Source organism: Delphinus delphis, chromosome 16 (assembly GCF_949987515.2).
Source record: "Delphinus delphis chromosome 16, mDelDel1.2, whole genome shotgun sequence".
Taxonomy (NCBI): domain Eukaryota; kingdom Metazoa; phylum Chordata; class Mammalia; order Artiodactyla; family Delphinidae; genus Delphinus; species Delphinus delphis.
The window spans coordinates 8,268,275-8,294,211 of NC_082698.1; the positions used below are offsets into that span (position 1 = coordinate 8,268,275).

Below are 25,937 nucleotides of genomic sequence, written 5' to 3' on the forward strand. Positions count from 1 at the left end.
CGTTGGAGAAAGGGGACCATCATCCAAGGAATGGAGGAGGCTCTAGAGGCTGAAACAGGCAAGGAAACAGATCCTTCCCTAGAGCCTCCAGAAGGGAACCAGCCCTACTGACACCTTGACCTTAGACCAATGAGACTTCTGTTTTACAGGACTGTACAGTAGTAAATTTGTGTTCTTTGAAGCCAGTAAATGTGTGGGAATTTCTTACAGCAGCCATAGGAAACCCACATGGCTCTCAAAGTCTAGAGGTCGAAACAGGAGTCCGGTGAGCGTAAAGCCCAAAGCAGGGGTGCTTGGGAGCAGACATTCCAGAGTGAGCACTGATCCCTTGTTTCAGATGGTAACCCTGGTCCTACTAGACGTGTGTGTGCGCGTGCGCGCATGTGGGTACGCATGCTTGTACTGGCCAGAATACAGAGCTTTGCAGGCTGGAGAGACGTGGCCTCCTCTGGGCGGAAACCAAAATTCCAGACTACTTAGAAGGCTTTATAGCCTACCACTTACAGTCCACCATCCATACATATCTATTCCGATTTGGTGCTTACATATTCCTTGTGTGGTCCTACTATTTTTATCAGGAGGTTTGAAAGAGGATGGTATTATATTTCTAGTACAGCTGCTGTTCTTTTTTTTTCTTGCGGTACGCGGGCCTCTCCCTGCTGTGGCCTCTCCCGTTGCGGAGCACAGGCTCTGGACGCACAGGCTCAGCGGCCATGGCTCACGGGCCCAGCTGCTCCGCGGCATGTGGGATCTTCCCAGACCGGGGCACGAACTCGCGTCCCCTGCATTGGCAGGCGGACTCTCAACCACTGCGCCACCAGGGAAGCCCAGCTGCTGTTCTTGAGTACCAGAGTCGACGCATATATTATATACATTAGCTCATTTAATCTTCACAAATGGCAGTTGTCAGACGATACTGACAATGCTGATCTGCCCTCTGACGGCATTCAGTGTTGCTTGGGAGCACAGGGAAGGTATCGGGAAGGATTGGGGAGACCAGGCTTCTCTGATTCTTTTGGCTCTTCTCAAATATCCCCATTGTCATGGTGGTGATCTCTGTTTTCTAATCCACAAGCTCTCCTCAAGCTGCGGTGGGACATTCGGCTCACGCTGGCTGGCTGGGTACTTGGTTTTCTGGCCCTCAGCAGACTCAGATTGGTTGGTGGGGCCGGTAGGACTTTCTAGCAACACCTGCCCTTGACTCGCTGTTCCTTACCTGTTTCCAAGTGAATCAGTCTGGACTGAACATTGTCTCTTCTTAATGTAATGAATACCTTATTGAGGCTGCAAGATGTAGCCAACCCACTCCAATATCTTATCTTTGCTATGCAGTCCTAGCTCCATTGGACCTGTGGACTGGGTCACAAACACACAGCTGGTAACACTTTAACTGGTTTGTTCCTGAAGAACAGTAATCACCAACTTCCCAGCCTAGGCTCGTACTGTCTGCCTCGCTCAGACTTAGCAAAAACTTAGCAGTTTTTGAATAGGACTCCCTTGGGTGGAAATTACCCCAGTCCGCTTTGAGGCACACTGGGTGTGTCAGGGAGCCGATTAGCAGGAGTGGAGGTGGAGCTGGGCTCCTCCGCCGGAACCTGGGGTTGTAGCGCTGCGGGGACTGTCTGAGGTCCCCTCGGAGCTCCTTTGTGCTTCCGGCTGACTCTGCTCTGCGTCTGGCCTCTAGACTGGCCTCTGCTTCTCCAGCCACATTATGGGGAATGGGACTGCCATCAGCACTCAAGGTTTACAACTTACAATTGCGAGTGTCACGTGGTCTCAAATACAAAATCCCAGGGAAGGATGTATTGACTTATCTTGGGTCAAGTATCAAGTGTAGGCAAATCAACTGTGGTCACATCATCAAGGTACTGTGATTGGCCTGGCGCCCACCTTTCGGCCATTCAGCCGTGGCCAAGGTGCGGGGTCATGCTGCCTAAAATATTTGCTCCAAAGGTAATCATGTAGAAAGATACAGATGGAAAGATAACTCCTGAAAATATTAGGCTGAACATATAAAACAATGTGTCCAGACAGATATAATTCCCATTTTTGGCACACACCTTCAAATAGCTGAGATTCTCATCTCTACTTGTTGAAAACAACTGTTGTTACATAACACTCATTAGAAAAGTTGATTAAGATCTAGTTTGCATGTTTAGGTTATGTTTTTAATGTTCGATTTTTTTTAAGTTCTGAAAATTGTTTTTGTGACCACACACCAGCTCGTGTTTGTGTTTTGTAGAAATTGAGATTATTTGCAAGGGATTGAGAAGCGCTGATTATAGGTTTAAGTTGTAAGCATTTTTGGACTGAGAACAGTTACTAGTCCCCATGTGCAGCTCCGGAGAACTTGTTTCAATAGCCCAAAAAGGTTGGTGATTGTTCTGGGGATCCTGAAATCCTGCACCCAGAGCCGAGGGAAAAGAGGAGTGTGATGAAAACCAAAGGATGGGAGACTAGAGCATCCAGGATGGAGAAACAGGAATGAAAAGCAATCTGACCCTTTCCTCCTGCCAGCCCAGCTCACCTCCTGCCAGCCCAGCTCACAGCCACGTCCTTAATGAGAAACTTAACTTGTTTGTCTGAGATAAAGTAAGACCATGTGTGTGGAAGCATTTCATAAACTGAAGGCCATAGGAATTATTATTAGGACATGTTAGGATAGTTGCTCTTTCAAAGAAAAAATTATCGTGTATTTATAAGAAGTTACCAGGGCAAAGATTTTATGTTTTTTTTCTTAAAATATGTCTTTAAGGATGATTGTAGCATCTTCACATACGTCCTGTCCCAAGAGATGATTGGGACATTTTCCTGTGCAGAAGGCTATTCCACAATATTCAAATAAATATTTTATCTTTTTCATTGCGTAATGTTTGATGGTTACAAAACCATTGATGTAACATGCACTTAAGGTATTAAGCATTATAATAAAACCAACACTCAGCAACCCACCACACACCTGAAGGGCTGGAACGTTGCCAATACTTTTGAAACTATTTATGTGCTCTTTCCTGATCCCACCTATTTGCTTCCTCCCAAAAGTGAAACCATTCTCCTTATTAGGGGTTTATTATTCCCTTGCCTTTTAAAAACAATCTTATCATGTATGTATAACATATGCAAGAAGTTTTCTTTCTTTTTGAGCTTTATCGAAAAGATTTTTCACTTTATGTAGCTTTTTTTTTTTTTTTTGCGGTACGCGGGCCTCTCACTGTTGTGGCCTCTCCCGTTGCGGAGCACAGGATCCGGACGCTCAGGCTCAGCGGCCATGGCTCACGGGCCCAGCCACTCCGCGGCACGTGGGATCTTCCCGGACCGGGTCACGAACCCGCATCCCCTGCATCAGCAGGCGGACTCTCAACCACTGCGCCACCAGGGAAGCCCTATGTCGCTTTTTAAACTTGTTTTCAACTCAGCATTATACTTCAAAGGATTGTTTGTGTGCCCGTAATTGTAGTTCAGTAATTTGTACTGCCATTTAACCTTGGGAATATGCCTTATGGAGATTGAATTGACCCCTTTTCAATTTTTTGTTACTTTATTTTATTATACTTTTTTTTTATTATACTTTTAAAAATAATGCTGCTATTAACATTCTTGTATATGTCTCTTGGAGCACATGTACAAGGGGATCTCCATGGTATGTACTTGGAGCAGAATGGCTGAGTTGGAAGGTACATAAATGTTGAGTTTAATGGAATAATGACAAGTTATTTTCCAGAGTGGTTGTCCAAGTAGCTTCTCCTCCAGTAGCTTTAGAGTTCCTGTTACTCCACATCCTCACCAACATTGGGTATTGCCATTCTCCTAAATTTTCAATATAAAGAGTGTGTTTTCAGTATAAAGCAGTATCTTTCACTGTAGTCCTAACTTGCATTTCCCTAATCACTAATAAGGTTGAACTTCCTTTCCCATGTTTACTTGCCATTTTTGTTACCTTCACTGTAAAATACCTGTCATGTTTCTCCATGTTTATATTGTGTTTTTCTCCTTTGTCTCATTGATTTATAGAATTTAAAAAATATATTCTGAATATTAATCCTTTTGTTAGTGAAATGTGCTCAGAATATATTCTCTCAGCTTAAGGTTTCTCCTACTGGTTTCTTTATGGTGTCTTTTGAAAAGCAAAAGTTTTTATTTTTAGTGTAGTTCAATTTATTTGTCTTTTATGATTAGAATGATTGTGTCATATATAAAATCTTTTCATACCCCATGGTTACAAACTAATTCTCTCATATGTTCATTAATTTTTTTTAAGTTTCAAGTTTTACTTCTCACATTTAAGTAGTTAATCCATTTGGTTATGATTTTTGTAAAAGGTGTGAAATATAGGGTCCAATTTCAACTTCTTTTTATATTAATATCCAGTTGCCTTTGGACATACATTGTAATAGCTTATTTAGTTCCCATTGATATGTAAGACATCTCTATCAAGTTTATATACGTACATGAGTCTGTTTCTGGGCTCTCAATTTTGTTCCATTTACAATTTGTCTATTCATCCATCAATATCACAGTGTCTTCATTACTGAGGCTATAAATAAGTCCTAATATCTTGATAGGGCAACTCCCCCCTGCCCCCTGTTCCTTCTTCTTATAAAGTGTCTTATTATTTTCTTCCCTATAAATTTTAGTATCAGTTTGTCAAGTTTCTTTACTATGCTATTGGGATTTTTATTGAGAATTGACATTTTTCTATCTATGAACATAGTATAGAGATCTCCACTTATTTATATCTTTTGAAATGTCTTTCAATAAAGTTTTCTCCATAAATGTCCTGCACATCTTTTGCTCATTTTATTTCTAAGTATCTTATTTTTGGCTGCTTATGTATAGAACTGTGATTAATTTTTGTATAGTAGCCTATGTCCAGTCATCTTGCTGAACTCTCTTATCAGGTCTAATAATTTTTCTAGTTTCTTTTCAGTTTTCTTTGTAGTCAGTTAAATTCTTCGGGATCTAAATTTGTTGCTTTTTGTTTCTGCTGCTTCTTTCCCATAGAGAATGTTTTCTGTGTGTTTACTGATTTTTTAAAAATTGTGAGCACCTACGTGATTGAACTTAGTGAAACCTCTGAGAACCTAAATTGAAGGCTCTTTTCTTTAGAGGGGATTCATGTGTGCTTCTTTTGGGAGCTGGATGGATACTGCTGTTCTGAAGTCATTTTAGCCCCCTTTGAGGGTCCAAGAAAAAGTCCCTGAATCAGTTTCCCTACCTTTTGTTGTCCCCAGGCTTAGTGTTTTGATCCCAGCAGTGTTATGTGCATTTTTCCCTAGGGCGACTCTGCCCTTTTTCTTTGCTCACTGTTCATGTTTTTCTTCAGTTCACAGATCTTTTTTTTTTCCTTGGAGATGTCCTTTACTTGTTTGCAAGCCCACTGGTGTTTTAAAACATTCATTTGTTTTAATGTAACCAGGATCTCGTTGTACTGAAGCAGAAGGCTCTGTAAGCATTTAGTCTACCATTTCGTCGATGGGGGACATTCTTGGTTTTTATTTTAACCAAATTAACATTAGGTAGTAAAATACCTGAATGTGTCCCGGTTTTTTGCCTTGTAGCCCACCTCCTCTGTTTTCCTGATCTGAAGGAAGGCTGGATTGGTGGGAAGCGTAATCTCATACCAGGATAGAATTTTGGGGGAAGGGGGATTGTTTTTTATTTTTGTTTCTGTTTTACGTGAGGGAGGTGGCTGGAGCCCAGGGAGAGTCAGCAGAGCCTCTCGGCCTTTCTGCAGTCAGGAAGTCTTTGACACAAGCACATCTTTACTTGGGCTGCATTGCAGTTGAGTTGAAATCTCCAGTCACAGAGAATTAAATGTCAAGGTGGTTTTGTGATGTGGAAAATCTCTCTGAGGGAACTGGAAACAAGCCACAAAGGGCTGTGAATGTCAAGCCTTCTCCAAGGATTAGGAGACAGGAAGCATGGGCATTATAGCTCCAGTTTTTGAAGCTGGTTCTCTAATAACAATAGATGTGTCAGTCACAAAAGAATAAAATATGCAGCTTTTATGTTAGATAAGGAGTGTGTTGCATTCATTAACCTGCCCCCAAGCTCCTTCATTCCCCTTGGCCGCACACCCTTTCTCTGCCCTCTCACAACTTCACAGCACTTAATCATATTCTCTTGAAATTTCTAGTTTACTTCCCCATTTCCCTCATTAACCTGTAAAAATCTTGAGTAAATAGATCATGTCTAATTTATCTTTGTAGTCTCAGAGGCTGGCATGGTATTTGCAATGTAATGGCTGCAGGGTTAGGAGCAGGACTTCACACATTCCATGTTGCCTTCATCTTTTCATGCAGGTAGAACTTTCAGACAATTCAGTCCTACCCCAGCACTACTGATTGGCAAATATCTCTTCTATCACCCTGGATTACCAACCTTCTTAAATTTAAATAAAAAGGAATTAATTCTTTATTTCTTTGTAGCTGTGACAGATTTTTATTATTACTGGGGCACAAAGGGTTAAGCCCGAATATCAGTCGCTCTCTGGAAGTGTCTGAAGGGAACATGAGAATTATGTTTATAGTTCAACTGGTAATCCTAGATGTTGGTATAGAATTTGACAGTATATTAATTATGATATATTATTCTTATTAAGAACTCAGATTTATGGAGCAATTATTATGTTCCAGGTGCTATGCTCAGACTCTACATGCATTACCTCATTCACTCCCTAATCACTGTGCAAAGACATAGAGTTGTTACCTTACAGTTGTCTTACAGCAGGAGCCCAGAGGTCACATGACTCTCATGCTGGTAAGTGGAAGAACTAGGAGTTTAGTTTGGGCTTCTTGACCTCAAAGCCTGAGGTTGTAACCAATATACTATAACATCTCTCAACTTATAAATTAACATATAACCTCCTTGTAGGTATCATTATTTCCAGAAAGGTTACACAGCTTGTCAAGTACATGTAGTTAGTAAACAACAGTGCTGGATTTGAGCTAAAGTGGTTAGCACTCATTTCTCTACTCATACTCTTATTGTACATTTATTTACTAAATGTCACAACAATAGTTTCAAAATGTCTGTCTGTGTGTAAATAAAACAATGCCTCAGGAGCTAATCAAATCTAACTTTTAAAGTACTGAAAGAAAATAATTGTCAGCCTAGAATTCCCAGAAAAAATATGATTCAAAAATGAAGGTGAAATGAAGCCTATTCAGACAGTAAAAACTGAAAAAAGTTATTGCTAACATATCTGCTTTGAAAGAAATAACAAAGGGAGTTCTTCAAGCAGAAAGAAAATGATCTCAGATGGAAATATGAAAATGCAAAAATAAATGAAAAATATCAGAAAGTTTAAATAAGTAGGTTTATAATTATCAACCATACAAAACGATAGTAGTAATGTCTTAGAAAATTTATTTATAGAATTAAAAATAAATTCAAAAATCATGTAAAAGATAGAGGGATAAATGGACTTAAATTATTGTACCGGTTCTAGTATTATCATGGAAGTGGTAGAAATTAAAATTTGAATAAGACTAGTAGTTCAAGGGTACATAGGTAATCTTTAGGATAATTATGAAAAAAATAGTGTGAATGTATAACTAGTAAGTTAATAAAGAGAAAATAGAATAATAAGAATATTTGATCATAAAATAAAAATTCAAAAAGTAGAAAAAAGGCACATGAAATAGGTGGGTCAAATAGAAAACAAATAGTAAGATGGTAAATATAAATCCAAATATAGTACTAATTACATTACATTTAAATGAACTATATTATCCAATAGAAGAATAATAATATCATACTGCACCTAAGAAAAAATACAGAAAAATGAACTATATGCTATTTACAAGAGACACAGTTTAAATTTAAGCAGTCAGAAGTTAAAAGTAAAAGGATGGGAGGAAATATATCATATAAATCTTAACCAAAACAAAGCAAGTTTAGCTATCCTACTATCAGACAAAACTGACTTTAAGGCAAGAGGCATTGATAGAAATCAAAAGGGATATTTCATAATCATAAAAGAGTCAGTCTACCAACAATATATCACAGTCAAATTCGTATGTACTCAACAACATAGCTTCATAATATATATAGAAAACATCGCGAGAACTAGGAGAAACAGACAAATTCATAGGCAGATTGGCATTCTTTTTACATCTTTCTATAACTGATAGAATAAGCAGATGAAAAATCATTATGGATGCAGAAGATCTGAACAACACAGTTGATACATTTGTTCAAAATTATATGTGTGGAACATTGCATACAACAATCACAGAATTGCAATTAGTTTAAATGCACGTGGAACGTTAGAGTTGACTATATGCTGAGTCATAAAGGAAACCTCAACAAATGCCAAAGTATTGACATGATTTAAAGTATGTTCTCTGTCCACAATGGAATTAAAGTAGAAATCAGTAATAAATAGATAACTGGAAAATCCCTAGTAACTGGAAATTTAAAATTATACTCCTAAATAGTTCATGATCAAAGAAGAAATCACGACTGGAATTCATATTTTGAACTGAATGATAATGAAGGTATGACATATCAAAATTATAGCATGTGGCTAAAGCAGTGCTGAAAGGGACTTTCTAACCTTAAATGCACATATTAGAAATGCAGAAAGACTGAATATCAGTGATCTCAATAAATTGTACAAAAAGGACAGCAAATCAGACCTAAAGAATTACCAAGAAAAAGATAATAAAGATAAGAGTAGAAATTAATAAAATATTACTTTGAGCCTTAGGAAGTTGCTGATATTCAATCATTTTGATCTATAAAAACGGTAGTTTCATATGGTTCTTAATAGGAAACAAATAATAGAGAGAGTAAACAAGGCCAAAAGTTGATTCTTTGAAAAGATTAATAAAATGAATAAACTCATGGCAGACCAGGGAAAGAGGAAAAAAATCAACTACCAATGCCAAAATTGGAAAAGGGAGCATTGTTAAAAATCTTAGAGACGCGAAAAAGACAATAAAATGATACTAAGAACGTGTTTGTGCCAATAATATTGAAAATAGCTGAAACGCAATAATTCTTCAAAAGACACAAGTTACTAAAACTGACAGAAGAAGAAATAGAATATCAGAGTGGTCCAATATCTACTAAAAATGTCAATTCATTATTAAATATTGTCCCACAAAGAAAACTGTCAATTTCAGAATGTTTGAGTTCTTCCAAACATTTGAGAAAGGTATAGCACTTAAAAAAAAATCCAGAAAATGGAAAAAGGGAAGCATTTCCCACCTATGAGTTTGACATAAATTTGATAGCAAAATCTGATTAGGACATTACAAAAAGCAAATTTATGAAAAAATTTCTTTCTTGAGCATAGATACAAAAAATCCTAAGCAACGTATTGCCAAATTGAATCCAGCAATATGTGGATCCAGCAATCCATCACCACCAAGTGGGATTTATTCCAGGAATGTAAGTGTGGTTTAGCCACAGTTGTAACCAATTGCTATAATTCACCACATAAACAGAACTAAAGAGAGAAATAATATGATCACTCTGATAGATGCATAAAAGGCATTTGAGAAAATTCTATAGCCATTTGTGTTTAAAAGAAAAAAGATCCCCTTAAGCTAGCAATAAAGAGGAACTTTCTTAATCTGAAGAAACATATCTACCAAAAGCCCATGGTGGAGTATAGCCAAGCTCCTTGCAGTGAGGGGCACTGGGGCTCACACTGCAGACTCTGCTTGGAGCTCCTGCTATGACTCCAAAGCTTGTATGTACTGACTCATTTTGAGAACTAGAAGTTTTTTATAATGTGAAAAAAAGAAATAGTCCAAACAGCAGGAATTACATATTCTCCTGTTATAACATTAGAAAGTATTTTGATAGAAGCTGAAAGACTCTATTCAGCATTTTCTGAACATAACATGATATGGAGATGCAGCAACCATCTTAACAACCCATCTTACAACCCTTGGAGACAATGAGTATGAAAAATGAATGTCCACTGATGTTGACTCTGGTACAGTCAACCAGCTGCATAAGTGCTAGCAGCTGCAAACATCCAGATTCTCTTGTTATGTGAGAAAGAATGAACTCATACTTGGTTACAATAAAAACAAACTAACACATAAACAAAGGGAAAAAACCCCTACTGGAAACGTAGTGAAATACTCAATGGTGAAATACTTAAACCTTTCCTTCAATCTCAGGAATGAGACAAAGATGTCTATTATTAGCATTTCTTTCAGCATTGAACTGGAGATCCTAGTCAGTATAATAAATAAAGCAAGAAAAAAAAATAAAGCCCTAACAATTGGAAATAAACAGAACTATCATTGTTCTCAGATGACATATCATGTCCATAACAACATCCAAAGGAATCCCAAACTCTTAGAATTATTAATGAATTAGCAAAGTGGTTGGATACACAGTCAACATACAAAAAGCATTTATATTTCTACATACCAGCAACAAAAAAGGAGAAAATAAAACTTAAAATATTATTTATAAAATAATCAACATCAACTATCTAGGAATAGATCTAACAAAAGATAAGTACAATAACACCTAAATAAATAGAGGGGTATACCATGTTTATGGATTGGAAGATTTAATATTGGAAATGTTAATTCCTTTAAAACTGACCTATAGATTCAATGCCATCTCAATTAAAATCCAAAAGGCTTTGTTTTGGAAATTGACAAGCAGAATCTAAAATTTATATAGGAATGCAAAGGGCCAAGAACAGTCAAGGAAATTGTGAAAAGCAAAAACAAAATGGGAAAATGTACACTACCAGATACAAAGACCTATTATAAAGCTACAGAAATCAAGACAGAGTGGGTTTAGCATAAGATAAGGAACAATGGAACAGAATATAGCATCCCCAAACATACCCACACATGTACAGTCACGTGATTTACAGCAATGGTGCCGTTGATGTGCAATAGGAAAGTAATCATATACATGGTTATGGGTCAATTGAAAGCCCATATGGAAAACAATGTATCTTGACCCTTACCTCACACCGGTACCAGTCCGTGGCCTGTTAGGAACCGGGCGGCACAGCAGGAGGTGAGCAGCAGGCGAGCAAGCGGAGCTTCATCTGTATTTACAGCCACTCGCCATCGCTCACATTACCGCCTGAGCTCCGCCTCCTGTCAGATCAGCGACGGCATTAGATTCTCAGGAACGCGAACCCTGCTGTGAACTGCGCATGCGAGGGATCTTGGTTGCGCGCTCCTTATGAGAATCTAACGCCCGATGATCTGAGGTGGAGCTGAGGCGGTGATGCTAGCGCTGGGGAGCGGCTGCAAATACAGATCATCATTAGCTGAGAGGTTTGACCGCACAGAGACCATAACAAATCAATTGTTTGCAGACTCATATCAAAACCCTATCAGTGAGTGGCTAGTGAAAACAAGCTCAGGGCTCCCACTGATTCTGCATTATGGTGAGTTGTATAATTATTTCATTATATATTACAAGGTAATAATAATAGAAATAAAGTACACAATAAATGTAATGCGCTTGAATCATCCCAAAACCATCCCCCTCCCCGGTCCGTGGAAAAATTGTCTCCCACGAAACCAGTCCCTGGTGCCAAAAAGGTTGGGGACCGCTGGTTTAGAGGCAGACAGAGAACAGGAGAAGAGGAGTCCAGACAAATGGAACAGTATGTGCAAAGCCCCTGAAGCAAGAGAGAGTATAATCAGTATCAGGAATTGAAAGAAAGAGCATGGAAAACAGGAGGTAAGCAAGGGTCTTATAGAACATGATGAGGAATTTGGTCTTAATACTAACATAGCTGATACTTTAAGCAGGAGGTGACATATTAGTATTTCATTAGAAAAGTAAACCTCTGACTGCATGATAGATTGGAGGGCAGTTTAAATTTCAGAAGACCAGTGGGAGGTAACTGCAATAGTCCTGGCCAGAGAGAATGGGCTGGGTGGTGGGAGTGAAGATGGAGGGAGTGGAGAGATTCTAGAAGGATGTGGAAGGTACAATTGACAGAACTTGGTGATGGTTTCACTGTAGGGGAGAGAGGGAAAGGGGGGCCAAGGAGGACTCTGGGATTTTGTTGCCCTGGGTGGATGGCAGTACTTTTTCTGAGGCAGGGGGTCCCAGGTTGGGGTACAGAGTGGACGAAATAAATCAGCTGGTTTGGGTGGGTTCAATTAGAGACATCGCTGAGACGGTAAGTGGAGAGGTCAGCTAGGCAGAAGGATGTGATGTAGGTCTGCAGTTCAGAAGAGAGGGCTGAGCCACATCATTAATTACCCTTCAAACATAAGTGTTGGATTTGTCCATATTTGTTTTTTTTTAAGTTTGAGAAATTATTACTTGGTTTGCATTTCCTTTTTTCTCTCTCCCCTTTTCTTTGGGGGACTTGTTTGAATTTTTCTTTCCACCCCTCTCTTATTGTTTGTGTGCTTCTTTTGACTGAGAGGCTTCCTAAATTCATCACTTCCACCCACGCGTGGGTGAGGGATACACCCCTCACCTCTGCCACCCCTCACCTCTGCTGACTGCCTCGCTGGGTCACTGTGGGGCGTGATCAGCAGAAAAACAGATGGCAAAGGAACTGCAGATGCAAGTCATTTGGAAATGATTTGAATGTTGGAAACAGTTTGCTGTTTGGGGTGAGGATCATTTTCCGGTGCAAAGGGCCTGAGCTGTTGCTGAGGGGCCTTTCGAAAGGCGTGCTTAGCGCATCTTAATCTGCAGGCGTGGGCTCAAGTCCGTAACCTCCTGCGGAGGAGCACGTTGTTTGATAGATCCTGGCTCCCAGCAGGTAGTCACAGAAAGCTGGTGGACAGGTGAGAGAAGGGAGAAAGTTCAGCAGAGGGTTGGCTTCCAAGCACATATAAAAGCACCTAAGAATAATTTTTGAACGAGTCAGGCAATTCAGAATGAATAGAGCCAGCAGCTCTTTCTAAACAAACTTTACTAGACAGTATTGATTTGGACTAGAAACTGAGAACCTTCTTGGGATCTGTCTGGATCCTGAGTCCAGGGAGATTTCACAGTAGGAAAACAAGGATTCCAAATGCTTCAGCTGGTGGAATGTTCTAAAAGATTAGTACATTGGTGCTTAGTTCCAATATTTAAGAAATTTGAAAGGAAGACGCTCAGGAAGACTTGTCTATGTTGCTTAACAATTAATGTTATAAAAAACTGAGGCAGGGGCTTCCCTGGTGGCGCAGTGGTTGAGAGTCCGCCTGCCAATGCGGGGGACGTGGGTTCGTGCCCCGGTCCGGGAGGATCCCGCATGCCGCGGAGCCATGGCCGCTGAGCCTGCGCGTCCGGAGCCTGTGCTCCGCAACGAGAGAGGCCACAAAGAAAACTGAGGCAGAGCTGAAAAATGTGTTTTCCGCAGGAAAGTCATTTTTTTTTTGCTTATCAAATTGACCTCCACTCTGGGAAGTCAAATTTTGGCTCTTTTCCCCTCAGTAATTTCTGTGCAGTAGGATGTGATGAAAGGGGTCTGGCCTGGGGCCCAGATATCACTGGATTATTGCTGGATGTGGAGTGGGGTGGGAGAGTTGTCTGCACGGCTGTGACAGCCCAGGAGAAACCTCGTGTGTCTCAGAGACTCAGGCTGCTGTTTCTGTGGTTGGTGGGATCTAGTTTGTTATGTTCCCAAACAGTTTTCCAAATGAAATTTCTAGGCCAACTTGCCGCTTTTACTGAGATTTCTTTCCCACGTGGAACTCTACTACTGTGTGTGACGTAAATGTTCAGCATAAACAAATACGTAAGTTATTTGTGTACGTTTATGTGCGTGACCAACATTTAGTTCTTACTGGGGGCCAGGTATTGTCCTAAGTGTTTACAGGGTATGAAACCATTTAATGCTTACATTAATATTTTAAGCTTGGTGCTCTTATAATTCCCACTTTGTGGATGAATAAACTGTAGCCTAGATGGGTCTGTTACCTGGCCAAGGCCACAGGAGGGTGAGCAGTGGGGGCCAGGGTGTGACCCAGTGCTGTCCACCTCTGGGACCTGCTTTCTCTATTGCTGCACCTCTGTGTGGAAGAGGGAAACATTTTGAAGTGTGTAGTCCCAATGGTGTTTTGTCTTTTCTTAGGAGTGACTGGGTAACCTCCTATAAGGTCATGGTGAGCAATGACAGCCATACGTGGGTCACTGTTAAGAATGGATCTGGAGACATGGTGAGTCTCTTTTCCCTCCGACCATGCCCTGGGTGTCTGGCTGTGCAGGGCTTAGCAGAGGCAGTGGACACCCGACCAGTGTTTGCACGTGGATGTTGCCTGGTTCTGTGTCAACCCAGACCAGCCATCCAGTCTGAAGGATAATGACCCCCTTTCCGTACCCTGAAGCTCGGAACCAAGTGGCCCACATTTAGGGCTCCAATTCAGAGCTGCTGGGATTCGGTCTCTTCCACAAGTCACAACTCAGCCCTGGAAGGTCAGCGGCCCATGGGGAATATTGGGACCTGCACAGCTAGTCATTTATAGTAGTTCCTGAACTTTCTTTAACGACCCTGGTCTTTCAGCTCCACGCTTCCCTCCGGGTTAGCCAGTTCCGAGCCTATCACCCTCTTCCTCGGGTTCTCAAGTGCAAGTTCCAAACATGGTATCCAGTGCCTTCCAAGATTTGACTGCAGCCTCCATTTCAACCTTCTTTATCGTACTTACTGTGCCCCGCCCACCCCCCCAACCCTGCACACACTCCTCTGTGTTCCAGTAACAGGGAGATGGTTGCTCTTCTCCTGAATCCCATCTCTGGGCTTCTCCAGCCATTGCTTCCTTTGCTTTACAATCCCTCCCATCCCCACACATCTAAAGACTTCTCCTTCAAGGCCAGTTCAAATGACACCTCATCCCTGAAGCTTTGCCTGGTCCTTTCCTTCTTCTGACATCCCAGAGCTCTGTGGATGTCTCTTCGCCATGGCACTAATAGATTTCACCTATGACATCTAAATATAACGCCCCTCCTCCTCCCTGCCCGCCGCACTAGACTGGGGCTTCCTGAGGGCAGGGTCCAGGCCTGATCCATTTCTCCTTCCCCCTCAATGCCCAGCTCACGTTAGGTGTTGCTCGAGATCTTGTGGAATGAGTGAATTACTGACTCTTTCATGCCTTGATAATCAAGCTCTAAAAGATTCTCTTTTTTTCCCCTTGTGCATAAGTAGATATTTGAAGGAAACAGTGAAAAGGAGATTCCTGTCCTCAACGAGCTGCCCGTCCCCATGGTGGCACGCTACATCCGCATAAACCCACGGTCCTGGTTCGATAATGGGAGCATCTGCATGAGGATGGAGATCCTCGGCTGCCCGTTGCCAGGTGAGTCTGCCCGTGCTTCCCGCAGGGCAGGAGTGCTGACGGAGCACAGGTGCTTAGCCGGCAAGGTGAATAAAAATGAGCCACACAATCTTTTTCTCATGTAAAGAAATACCACATCTATTGCAGAATATTTAGAAAACATAGGTAAACAAAAAGAAAATAAATACACATCTCCCATAACCCCACTCAGAAACACCATGAACATTTGGTGTATTAAAGTAACACGTCAGCTGTGGTTTTGCCTACTGGGATTTTAAGATGATATATGTTGCAAGGTTGAAAATTCACTCAAAGCTACTACTCAGAAGCAGGCAAAAAAAAAAATTAGATCACATTTTTTTTGGCAACACGTTTAATTGCCCTTGACTGCTCCTGCTACACTGGGTAGAGGAGGTGGTAGGAGTTAATTTTAAACTTGACCATGTCCATAGTCTCTCCGTAAAAGTAACTTCGCTTGGATGCCTGTGTCTTTGGGAAAATGCTTGCTCCTTTCGGCTGTGTTCCCCTTGCCCTGTCTTCACATCGTGGTATCCGGGTGCGACCGCAGAGTGGCAGGAAGATGGGGGCTTGAGTTCACACATGGACCCTTGCTGGTGTCTGCTCTGGACAGGCCGATCTTGTTTGGCTTTGGTGCTCTGTCAGCCTTTCAGAACTTATGAGTTCGTGTGCATATGTGGCAGCCCCTTCATCCTGTCCAGACATCTCCAGGGAAGGAAGCTGGCCTCCAGAACATTCCTAAAGCCCTTCACTAGGGCCTCTAGGAATTTCCACTTTCCTGTCCACCCACAGTCAGGCCGTAGGGAACGAGGAGCACAGCTTCGGGTTCTTTCTCCTATACTTTCTCCCCCAGGAAAGCCTCAGCTTTCTTGTCTAGTGAGAGTCAGGCCTTGCTACCTCTGGATTCCCCCTGCCAGGGGAAGGGCACCCCCAGCTCTGATGTCTCAGGTGCCGCTATATCCGTCACGCTATTTCTATAGCCATCCCACCCCCCACACCGTGAACTTACAGTTACTGAGTTTTCGAAGCATATTTCCTGTCGTTTATTGCTTTTCCCTCAATCCCGTAATATCCATGATCTTGCTTTGCCAAGTATGAATTTGTAGAACGTACGCTCTGTATTGGTGAGAAAGATGGGTCTACCTACCTACCTACTTACCCTCACACCAGACGGATTCTTTGTTATATATTTGTGCTTACTAGACGGCAAACTTTTTTCATGTCATTTAAACTATTAGAGACCATCTGTCTTGTGGATGCTTTTATCCTAGTCTGCGGACAATATCTCATGTTTTCAAACTGCCTCTTATAGTTAGAAGTTCAGTTGTGTCCAGTGTTTTGATTCTCTACCGAATCCCACAGTGCGTATCTTTGTTTCTGTGTCATTGTGTGCGTCCAAAATTATAGTGTAAATATGGGATTATTGCTCAAATTAGGTTACGGTGGCTGGGATTGCTGGTGGAAAGGAAGTATGTGTTTCCAAGGACGATCCAGATTTGGGATCCGGGCCTCCTTTTGTGGCTGGCTCAGCCTGGGGTGACAGTCGCCTGCTGCCGCCCAGGGCCTGCTGGGCGTTCCTGAGTTCACTGCATCCGCAGGCACAGATGTAGGGGGGGTCTGTGAGGCCTTCTTTGTGGCAGGTCACTCAGCACAGCCTTGGTCTGCTTGCTTTAAAAAGCAGGGTCACGGTTTCTCTCTGAGGGCGGGAATTCATCTGTTGTTGGTAAAGGGCAAAGGGCAGCCTGTGAGAGTCTCATGAAATAAATATTTTCCTGTTAAGTTATTCTTGGTGGGTGTATGTTTGAAGATAGGTCCTGGGGGCAATTTAAACACAAAGACAGAATTACAGTGTGAAATCTGGATGGGTTTCAAGTATGGACTTGGAATGGTTCTATTTTCCAACCCTGAATATTTAGGGCCATTTTTCTTCTAGAAGTTACTTAGCAGTCTGCCCAGAGGGGAGCTGGCCTTTGTGCATGCCGCCTGGCGGTGGTCACATCTGAGGGCCTGAGGTGGCACAGGGGCCCCATGTCCACGTGGGTAATTGAACCCTGCTCAGTTGCCTTGTTGTCGACACAATTCCTTTGTGCAAGTTAACGAGGCCAAAGGCAGGGGTGACCCAAGCAACTCAGCCACTCAAACCCAAGGTGACTTTGTGCTCTACATGCAAACGCCCAGAGTCTATTCTTCCTGGAACTCTTGTTTATGAAAAATTCATTTACCTTTGCTTCTGCTTCTTCTCTGTTCTGTCTTCCCTGTCTTCCTGTGGACTCTCAGGTGAGAGCAGAGGAAGGGGAAGATTCTTTTTAAGTCTTCATGAATGATGTGTCCAGAAATTTTTGAACTAGAAAATGAATTACGCTATACCATGGTCTATTAATAGGACTTTTAAAGCTCGAATAGAAAAGGGGGAGTGTTGTTTAATGGTTATAGTTTCAGTTCTGTAAGATGAGAATGTTTTAGAGATCTGTTTCTGCAACAGTGTGGATATATGTAACACTACTCAACAGTACTCTTGAAAATGGTTAAAATGGTAAATTTTATGTTATGTGTGTTTTACCATGATTTAAAAAATTTTTTTAATTCAAACAAATCTTTTAAATGTTGTTCATTTTTTTAAAAAGTGAAAGGAAGTCCTCTTCCCCAAATTTGAATGGACTTGTCCATTTTGGACTAAGGATCTATGCATATCAGAAACTCTGGGGAGAGCTTCGTAAGATAAATTTTTAATAATGAAGAATGCAGGTGAAGACACACGCCAGCTGAACTGCAGATCACAGCCTTGGTGGTTTTCAGGTATTTTGCTGTTGCAAACAACACTGCAATGTGCTCTGCCTCGTTCAAAAAAGAGCTCCATTGTTCTGCACACGATTTTCCCACAGGGTGACAGGACTGTGCCCAGGGTCCTGGGAAATAACTCTGCAGGGCAGGGGGTGGCAATGCTTGAGCCCCTGGTGCTGGTCTGCAGCTTCTATTATGAATGTGAGACTCTGACCTCTTTGGGGCAAGTCTTCACTCCTCCCACCTCGTCTTCCTGGCCACCAGGTCTGAGCAACTGTCCTCTCTCTGCACAGTGCCAAGCGGTCCAGGGTCTTGAATTTGACCCAGAGGAGCTTGTGGTGAGCTGTACAAAGATCTGTGGAAAGGAGCTTGTGTCCCTCAAGCATGGAGGAGCTGCTAAAGGGCATTGCCCCTGAATCATTCCTTTGGGCAGGCCAGGACCCGTTTAGATGCTGTGTCTCCTTTCTCTGAATACACATACCCTCCATTCATAAGCCACTGAGAAGATGTTTTAATTGTAAGACCACCTACAATCTCGCTGAACTGTAATAATGTTTCAGCCTGCCCCACCCACTCTCAACAATTTGTATAAATTGGGGGAAGGATGGGTTCTATTGGATCAGCATCACCGCAACGACCTTTTAAATCTATTTGCTTTACTACCTTCCACTTTTCTTCACCAAGTCAGGCCACACTCCCCCCAAAATTCATGTCCACGTGGAACCTCAGAATGTAACCTTTTTTTGGAAAGAGGCACTTTGCAGATGTGAGTAGTTAACGATGACATCATACTGGGTTAGGGTGGGCCTTAAATCCAATGACTGGTGTCCTTAAGAAGAGAAAACAGAGCCACACAGGGAGAAGGCATGTGATGACTGAGCCAGAGACTGGAATCATGAGGCCACAAGCCAAGGATTGCTGTCAACCGCCAGAAACTGGGAAGATACAAGGAAGGATCTTCTCTGAGAGCCTTGAAAGTGCACGGCCCTGCTGACAGCTTCATTTCAGACTTCTGTCCTTCAGAAATGTGAGAGAAGAAATTTCAAGCTACCTAGTTTATGACACTTTGTTATGGCAGTCCTAGGAAACCAGTACACTAACAGATCCAAAGACGGCATAATGTTCCATAATTATCCTCAATCCTGAGGATGTGCTTTTCATTTACCACTCGCTCCACCCTACCCTCCATTCTCTGTTCCACCATAGTGATAAGGTAATAGCATCATGGCATAAAGTGGGCCTCTTCTCAGAGGTCACCTGGGCCCTAGAAAGTGCTGTCTTTTTGTAACTAGCCCTTTCTACATAACTTGATTGGAGTATCCATCCATCCATCCATCCGTTCATTCCTCACTCATTCATTCATCATCAGACGCTTCAGGAGCACCCGTTCAGAGTCAGGGCCCAAGGATTCTGAGATAAGATGCCACGGTTGCTGCTCCCAAAGCTCTCGCTGTCCAGTGGGGGAGGCGTGGTGGCGTCTTTTCCCCAGTGGATCCCTCTCAGTTCAGGGGGCTCCAGGCTTGCTGGCTGCAGCCTGTCCCCCCCGTCGCAGAAGGCATCTTGCCCTTCTGAGTTTAAATAAACGTGTGATTTCTCTTCTTGTCCAACTGCCTGATGTTGATTATCTTAGGAAACTGTATAAACAGCAACACTCTTGAAGATTGTCTTTCCTGACAGTTTCTCCTGTCAGTCAGGCCGCAGATTGGCCCTGGGACTTCCTGGAGAAGGTGCGCCGGCCAAGAAATCAGAGCGTTTCCTGGACTCACGCGAGCAGCGTGGTGGAGATGCTATGCGGTGGGGTTATATGAGGCGGGGCGGCAAGGAAATAAGCGTGAATGATGTGCTGCTCCCTCTTCGGAGCCACACGGAGCTGTGGGTTTGATGCTTGCACTGACAGTAATGACCTAAGATCATAATGGGCTCTGCCTGGGGGTCCACGTCTCCCCCTTGCCCCTTTTGGAGTGACCTTGTCATAAGAACAGTCAGATGGCGCTGGACAAGTGCGGCTTCTTCTCATTAGGGAGCCAGCTCTTTGCAGAAGGGGTTTGGTGCTGTTTGCATATGGTACCAGGTCATCTGTGCTCAGGGCTCCGTGCTGGGGGTGTCGGGGCTTCGGGAGGTCACAAGGCCACAGTGATGGGCATTTCCTTGGGTGAGGGGCTGGCCTCGTGGCAGGGAAAGAAAGATCTGTGGTGGCTGCGTTTCTGGTATCCTCCTTAGTCCTCAGAGAGCACTTGGAGGCCAGCAATATTTTTTTTAAATGAGGTGAAATTCACATAACATACAATTAAGCTTTTCTAAAGCATACAGTTCAGTGATAGTATATTCACAGGGTTGTATGATCACTGGCTCTTTCTAGTTTCAGAACTTTGTCATGGACCCAAAACCAGCCTGGACCCACTGAGTAATCACTTCTGGATCCCCCTCCACGGGGTAACCTCTAATCTGCAGTGTCTCTATGGATAAAGCGTGTCATGAGACTAGCGATCGTAGATTGCAGTGAGCCCCCTTTCCAGGAAAGACAGCCTTTCCTCTCCCAGCTGAGCACCCGCAAAGCAAGGTCCCAACCCCCAGAGCAGCAGACAGCTGGGCAGAACGGTCCAAGAATGGTGGTGTCCCCTTGGATGTCCAGGAATGGGGTTTGGTCTGCATAGTGTAGTGAGCTGGTCCCGGATTTGGGATGAGAATAGCGAGTGTCCACATCAGTGAGGAGCTGGGAACGTTCGGGGTGTGGGCTCGTTTCCAGGGCTGCCGTAACTAAGTACCAAAATCCAGGTGGCTTAGGATAACAGAAAGTTATCGTCTCACAGTCCTAGAGGTAGAAGTTTGAGATCAAGGTGTAGCAGCGCTGGTTCCTTCTGACGCCATGAGGGAGAGTCTGTTCCTTGCCTCTCCCCCGGCTGCTGGTGGTTTGCTGTCTAACTTTTGACATTCCTCAGCTTGTTAGACGCATCACCCCCATCTCTGCCTTCACTGTCACATGGTGTCCCCTGCGTGCTTCTCTCCATGTTCACATTTCCCCTTTGGATAGACACAGTCATAATGGAATAGGGCCCCCCCTAAGGACCTCATGTACACTTCATTAGCTCTGTAAAAACCCTCTCTCCAAATAAGGTCACGTCCTAAGGTCCTGGGGATTAGGACTGCAGCATATCTTTTTGGAGGGGGGCCATCATTCAACCCAAAAGAGGCTTAATGAGTAGCCCCGTTGGGACGGAACAGGACTTTGGGTCACCGAATAAGAGACGTAATGTTGGGAGGGCAGTTTAGACTCCATGTGCCCCGTCTGCAGTTTGTCTATTCCCATTACTAAGGTGTTCCAGAAGGAATCAGCTGGTTTTCAGTACATCTGATATATGAAACCAGCCACATGAAAGGAAGCAGGAGACTGATTCTCCAGAGCTCCATCTGCAAGGATAAAAGCCTTGCAGACTAAATCCAGACTTCTGTTTCAAATGTCGGAAGTCCTACTCAAATTACCTTGGGAGGGGTCGGGGGAGAAGGAAAATTTTCGCTCACAGGAATGAAAATTCCCGGGGTAGATCTGACTCTGGCTTCAGGTAGGAATAGGTCTGCAATCTCAGGGCCTTCTTGTGCAGTCAGGGCTCCTCTCCCACCACCGTGCAGGCAGGAAGCTTGGCCACTAACACCCCAAACTCATCCACCATGTGAGTGACGCCAGCAGGAGACCCTCGTGGGGAGGAGCTCTGGGAGGAGTCGTCTTATCAGCCCAGCTTGGATCCTGGGACCATCTCTGAGCCAGTGGCTGTGACCAGAGGACGTGTGTTTTCATTGGCTGAACCTGGATCACACGCCCATACCTGTGAGTGCTGGGCAAGGCTATTCCATTGGAAGCATCTAGAATAGATTCCCCACAGGAGACTGGGATTCTTTTGTCCACAGAAGAGAGAAGGGGACAGTGGGTTTGGCTGACTAGCGGGGTGGGTTTGTAGACTATGGGCCCCAGGGAGGCGGGGGGGCGGGGCTTGCTTCTCACTCCTTACCTACAGTGTTGGGGCCCTGATAGGTTCTCAATAAAACTTTATCCAATCAGAATAAGTGGACAAGTTTAGAAGTATTTCTTCGAAAGGTGGAAGACTGAAGGTTGTGAAAATGTTCACCTGTGGTTCTGAGTCAGTTCTGGAACTTGTATGCATATCCTCAAATTGATTAGTCTCAAGGAAGGAAGGATGTTGCCAAACATGGAGATCTGTCTACGTTGAGTTCTGAGTTTTTCTTCAGTCCTTTTTAAGAACCTTGAAGACATAACTTGCGTTTGAAGACAAAAGGGGCTTTTCAGGAAGAGTCTTATGAAAGAGGCCCCTGGGGCTTGGGGGCGGGGTGTGGAATAGCTCTAAGGAATCAGCAGTGTAAAGTAATTCAGTGTAAAGTAATGTGAAAATGTGCTTTACCTTGGCTTTGAAACATACAGGTTTGGAAATCAAAGGGCAGGAGGCTTGCTGGAAGGTACGGTCAGCCTGCACTCCCCAAAGGAGAGAACTTGGAACATAACTGGGGGCCTTTGCTGAACCTGAACTACTTTTGCTTTCTTTCTGGAACAGAATGCCAGTTTGCATTATTTCTTTTTCAATGGTGATTATTTGTTTCTAATAGTGTTACTGGAAAACCTTCTGTGAATATTAAACACCAAGTCGTTTTTGGTGCGTGGGTCTATATGTGATTTTCAACGTGCCGCATGTGGCCGCAGTTCTCAAGGGTGAAGCCAGTCTTTAAGGGGCCCTCGGCAGGTAGGTTCCAGGTGGCAGTCACGCCAGGTGGCTGTGGATTGCAGACAGGCAGCCAGCTCGCGTGATCGCAGATGTGTGTGATGTGCACCGCGGACCTCAACCCTGCTGGCAGTGCGCTCAGTACTTTAACACGGTGCTTCTCACACTTGTGGATTTTTTAAAATGTGGATTCGGATTCAGTAGGCGTAGGCTGCGTCTTACAAGCAACCAGTGTTGCTGGTCTGTGGCCTTGCTTGGTGGCACGAGTTACGACTCCCTGCTCCTAATACCACTGGGAGCTGGTGTTCGTCCTCCCATCACCCGCCACCACCATCACCTCCAGAATTATCCCTTGAGCCACTTGGATCAGACAGCTGCTATGGTTCCAGCTTTGCTCACGTGGTTCCGGAGTTAGTAGGTTAACTTGTCTAAAGTACCATGTGCTCTCTGCCTTGGGGAGGGGTCTGAGCGGACCGGGATTTCTGGCTGCACGGAGCTGGGGCTGGAGATGGCAAGCCTGGCTGAGGCTCTGGAAGCCTCCGACTCTGTCAGGTCAGGAGAGGGCCCACTGAACGGTCCCTGCCCCCTCATCCCCCTTCCAGCTCTTCCTGTTCCCTTGCCCCTCCTTCCTTCTCAGTGCTCTTTGTTTTTGTAGTTGTATAAACGACATCGGCTGATAGGAATTACAGAAAAAAGTCCATTTATCTGGAAGAGAATTAAGTCAAGAGCAGACATCTCCTCCCCAGTCCTCAGGGGTCACCACTGCTAATGCATCCTGACTATGCCTGTTAGGGTGCTTCGGCCCCAACAACAGAAACCCCAGCTCCCACTGGCTTAGCAGTTCAGGGAATTCTTTATGTCAGGTGATTGGAAGTCCCAAGGGAGGTTGATGGGGCTCTAGGGTTGGTTCACTCAGAGGTTCTCTCTGGCCTCTACTCTGGAGAGATTCTCGCTCACTCCTCTGTGCCATTAAAGTCCTTCCCTTCAGTCTGGACCAATAAGAGTGGCCAGGAGTGCTATGTTCTGATTGGCTTAGACCAGTCATGTAGGACCCCTGGAGCTTAAGGCATGAGGTCAGTTTCCTAGGAGTGGAGAAGCGGGGATTCCCAGACAACACAGGGCTTCTGTTAGGAAGGATGAAAGTGGACTGCATGCTGGGCAAGCAAGTGATAGAGTCCACCGCACTTCTGAAAATTTCCATGCAGTTGTGATATTCATTCATTCACTTATTCCTTCCTTCATTTAGTGTGACTGTTTGCCAGGCACGAATACTAACAATAAACCAGTGAGGGGGGTACCAGTGTTCCCCTGTTTATGGGTGAAGACACTAAGGAAAAACTCCAGTGACTTATCCAAGGTCACACAGCACACAAGTAGAAGAGATTGGAACCCAGGCATTCTGGCTCCAGGCCCATGCTCTCCCCACTGGGTAGTTCTGACTCTTAAGATGCTTCTTGAAAGTTGGCTCTCTCACCTCTGTGCGAAAGTTAGAAGCTAGAGGTTGAGCTGTGTTCCCACACAAATCAGGCACCTAACACAGCCACCACAAGTAATAGAATAATGTGGATGAATTCAAAACCATATTTCTGTCCCTAGATCCAAATAACTATTATCACCGACGGAATGAAATGACCACCACCGATGACCTGGATTTTAAGCACCACAGCTATAAGGAAATGCGTCAGGTAAGATCCAGGTTTGTCAAAGAGAAATCTCTCCTGTGCCCAGAAGCACGTAGATGTTTGTTTTTGTGCTTTTATGGTTTGTTGAAGCCACAGGAAATGCTTGTAGTTTCGAGGCTGAGAATGCCTTGGGGTTCAGGTGACCAGAGGAAACCTCCCTCGCCAGCAAGTGATTGAAGCAGAATTCGAAGCCAAGCTTTCAGATTTAATACTATACTTCTTCCACCTACGCTGTTGGTGGAAATGTAAATTGGTGACAGCCACTATAGAAAACAGTATGGAGGTTCCTTAAAAAAATAAAAATAGAGCTACCATATGATCCAGCGATCCCATTCCGGGGTATATATCCAGAAAAAAATGAAGACTCTAGTTGGAAAAGATTCATGCGCCCAAATATTCGTAGCCAAGACACGGAAACAACCTAAGTGCCCATCAACAGACGATTGGCTTAAGAAGATGTGGTGTATGTATATATAATGGAATATTAGCCATAAAAAAGAATGAAATACTGCCATTTGCAGCCACATGGGTGGATCAAGAGAATATTATACTTACTGAAGTAAGTCAGGGAAAGACAAATATTATATGTCATCACTTATGTGTGGAATCTAAAAAATAATACAAATGAATCTATATACAAAACGGAAACAGACTCACAGACATAGAAAACCAACTTATGGTTACCAAAGGGGAAAGGGAGAGGGGGAGGGATAAATTAGGAGTATGGGATTAACAGATACAAACTACTATATGTAAAATAGATCAGCAACAAGGATTTACTGGATGGCACAGGGAATTATAGTCAATATTTTGTAGTAGCCTATAATGGAAAATAATGTTCTCTCTCTCTATATAAAACTGAATCACTTTGCTGTACTCCTGAAACTAACACAATATTGTAAATCAACTATCCTTCAATTCAAAAAAACACATCGCTGTGTGTTTGCGTGGTATCACTGATTTAAGGACAATAGTCATGTGCAGAGTCGAAGAAGGAAAAGAATCCGGAATAACACTGGTGATAGTAATAGCAGGACGCTCTCACATACGACCTACATCAATTTCCCTACATTAGGAACTTACCTATGTTAACATGGTCAGTCTCTCTGACCACCCTAGGAGCGCAGGACTGTTGTTGGCCTTGTCTTACTGATGGCGAAACTGAGCCACGAGGGACTATGTAACACTCCCCTTGTTATTCTGATTCTCTGATTCTCGGTATTGGAATCACTGGGGGAAATTTGGAAAAATACCTATACTTGAAACTGCCTCTGGCCAATTAAAGCAGAATCCTGAGGAAAAGGGACTGGGGAATCTAAATTATTTAAAGCTCTCCTTGTGATTCTAATATATAGGCAGGTTTCAGAACAGCTGGTTGATACCTTATGGCTCTCAGTGCTATAGACTGTTAGGAGGAAAAGACGTCCCAGATGAGATTGGCCCCAGATTTAATGACAGAAACCAAGTAATCCTGAGCTATTGACAACATCTGTCTAGTGGGT

The 25,937-nt window shown here is 43.3% G+C and overlaps 1 protein-coding gene across 2 annotated transcripts in view; it reads left to right on the forward strand.

The window, feature by feature from the left end:
* The window catches only part of CPXM2 (carboxypeptidase X, M14 family member 2), a 120,488-nt gene that overhangs the window by 70,113 nt on the left and 24,438 nt on the right, over positions 1-25,937 (forward strand). For both annotated transcript variants that reach the window (XM_060033887.1, XM_060033888.1), the window contains exons 5-7: positions 14,030-14,114; positions 15,098-15,248; positions 24,350-24,438. In XM_060033887.1, coding sequence (XP_059889870.1) covers positions 14,030-14,114; positions 15,098-15,248; positions 24,350-24,438 — 325 coding nt within the window. The remainder of the gene's footprint in view (positions 1-14,029; positions 14,115-15,097; positions 15,249-24,349; positions 24,439-25,937) is intronic.